At 31.6% G+C, this 1,581-nt stretch overlaps 1 protein-coding gene across 1 annotated transcript in view; it reads right to left on the bottom strand.

Annotated features, from left to right (window-relative positions):
• The window catches only part of LOC111083559, a gene marked incomplete at its 5' end in the record, with an annotated part of 12,998 nt that extends 11,623 nt beyond the window's left edge, over nucleotides 1–1,375 (bottom strand). Inside the window, one exon of the mRNA XM_022380150.1 lies at nucleotides 1,253–1,375. Within this exon, the coding sequence (XP_022235858.1) occupies nucleotides 1,253–1,375 (123 nt within the window). The remainder of the gene's footprint in view (nucleotides 1–1,252) is intronic.
• Between the last annotated feature and the right edge of the window lie 206 nt (nucleotides 1,376–1,581).

Raw genomic sequence — 1,581 nt, 5'->3', positions numbered from 1 at the left:
CCAAGGTACAGGATAGTTCTAGAAAGCAGAGGGCGTGAGAATAGTCACGTGATCTCGCTGACGCAACAATATTATATTTTTGTCACTAATGAAGGTTTTTAAGACCTTCCTCTAGCGGGAGAAATTTCACTCTAGAACACTAATTCAGTGACCTTTAGAGCAGTGCTTCCAAAACTTTTTCAGCTAGCGGTACACTTTTAATGTCCTGAACTATTTGCGGCACATGTAAATAAGTTTGTATGGCAGGCCTAGTGGCACTCCTCTGACTAAGACAACCAGAAATTGATGTTATACTGTGTATCGAGGAGCAAATAAATGAAATTTTAAAAATTTATTAAATTGATAATAACTTTATAGTTACTAAATAAAAATTACTTAATAATTGCAAAAATTCCGCGGCACACAGTCTGGGAAGCACTGCTTTAGAGTTTAGCCATAAAATCAGCAATACAATAAGCCTGAAACGGACAGTGTTTAAAAAAAAATCATCAAGATACAAGTCAGTTTACTATACAGGTATAGTGAAGTAGCCGTGAGACTCATTCCAATGTGGACTATTGATTAAATATAAATAGGAGTTGCTTACATGAATCAAAGGAACGTACTATGATTCATTGCTATGGTGTACACGATTTTTAAAGTAAGTTGTACAAAAGCTAAACTTATAATTAAATAACATACGAATGGGTAATTACTGTGAAAGAATAAATTGATAAAGATAAAAAATTTAAGTTTTAATTACATTTATTTTTTCTATAAATTTGAAAAAGACACCTGTTTTCACTAGGTTTGATTAAAAATGAAAATATCTTTTATCACCTAATAAGAAACGAGTTGTATGACAAAATTTTAACTGGTGATATTATTTCAAATTATGAATAGATCAATTATGAATTGGCTATAACGTACAATGATCAAATATGCTAATAATTTGACTGTTCATAATAATTTCCGTGCCCATCAACACAAAAGGGACAGAAAAAATGATACTTAGATTGTCGGTGAGGGTGGTTTGGACACTGGGTGTTACTGCAATCGGTAAAAATAATAAATAAATGATTCGTCAGTAAAGATATTCGATTTATTTATCTAAAGAGTATAAACTATAGAAGAAAAAGTAATGATTTTATCGTAAGTAAGAATGCGTAATAATAGCATATTTTATCAATAAAATTTCAATAATAACTAAGTCCCGAGACTTTTCTCCCAGCAGTCGTCAGAGAATTGGTTATAATGTAAGCTTAAAACTAACCTTGACATTTTGCCTGATAATGGCTTTTTCTGATGGGCTTTCATTGTAATAGGTATTCTGTTTTGTCTCTGCAGACACTGAGAGCTCATCCTCATCTTCTTCTCCAGTACTTCCTCCTGTACTCTGTATAGAATTTTTAATGATGATTAGACATCATTTATGTTATTTTGCCTAACAGCATAAAACTTGTTCTTTTTTTTGACAAATATGTTTTCTGTTCCATAAAATTATTTCGATGAGTTCATGTTTGACAATACGCGAGAGTTCTTTCTAGCAAGTTAAAATGTCATGGATCCCTTTCTAGATACACGTAATTTAAATATAAACAG

This window comes from Limulus polyphemus, unplaced genomic scaffold (genome assembly GCF_000517525.1).
Source record: "Limulus polyphemus unplaced genomic scaffold, Limulus_polyphemus-2.1.2 Scaffold10084, whole genome shotgun sequence".
Lineage (NCBI taxonomy): Eukaryota > Metazoa > Arthropoda > Merostomata > Xiphosura > Limulidae > Limulus > Limulus polyphemus.
The sequence above is the reverse complement of the archived record's forward strand: the minus strand, read 5'-3'. Positions and strand labels throughout refer to the sequence as shown.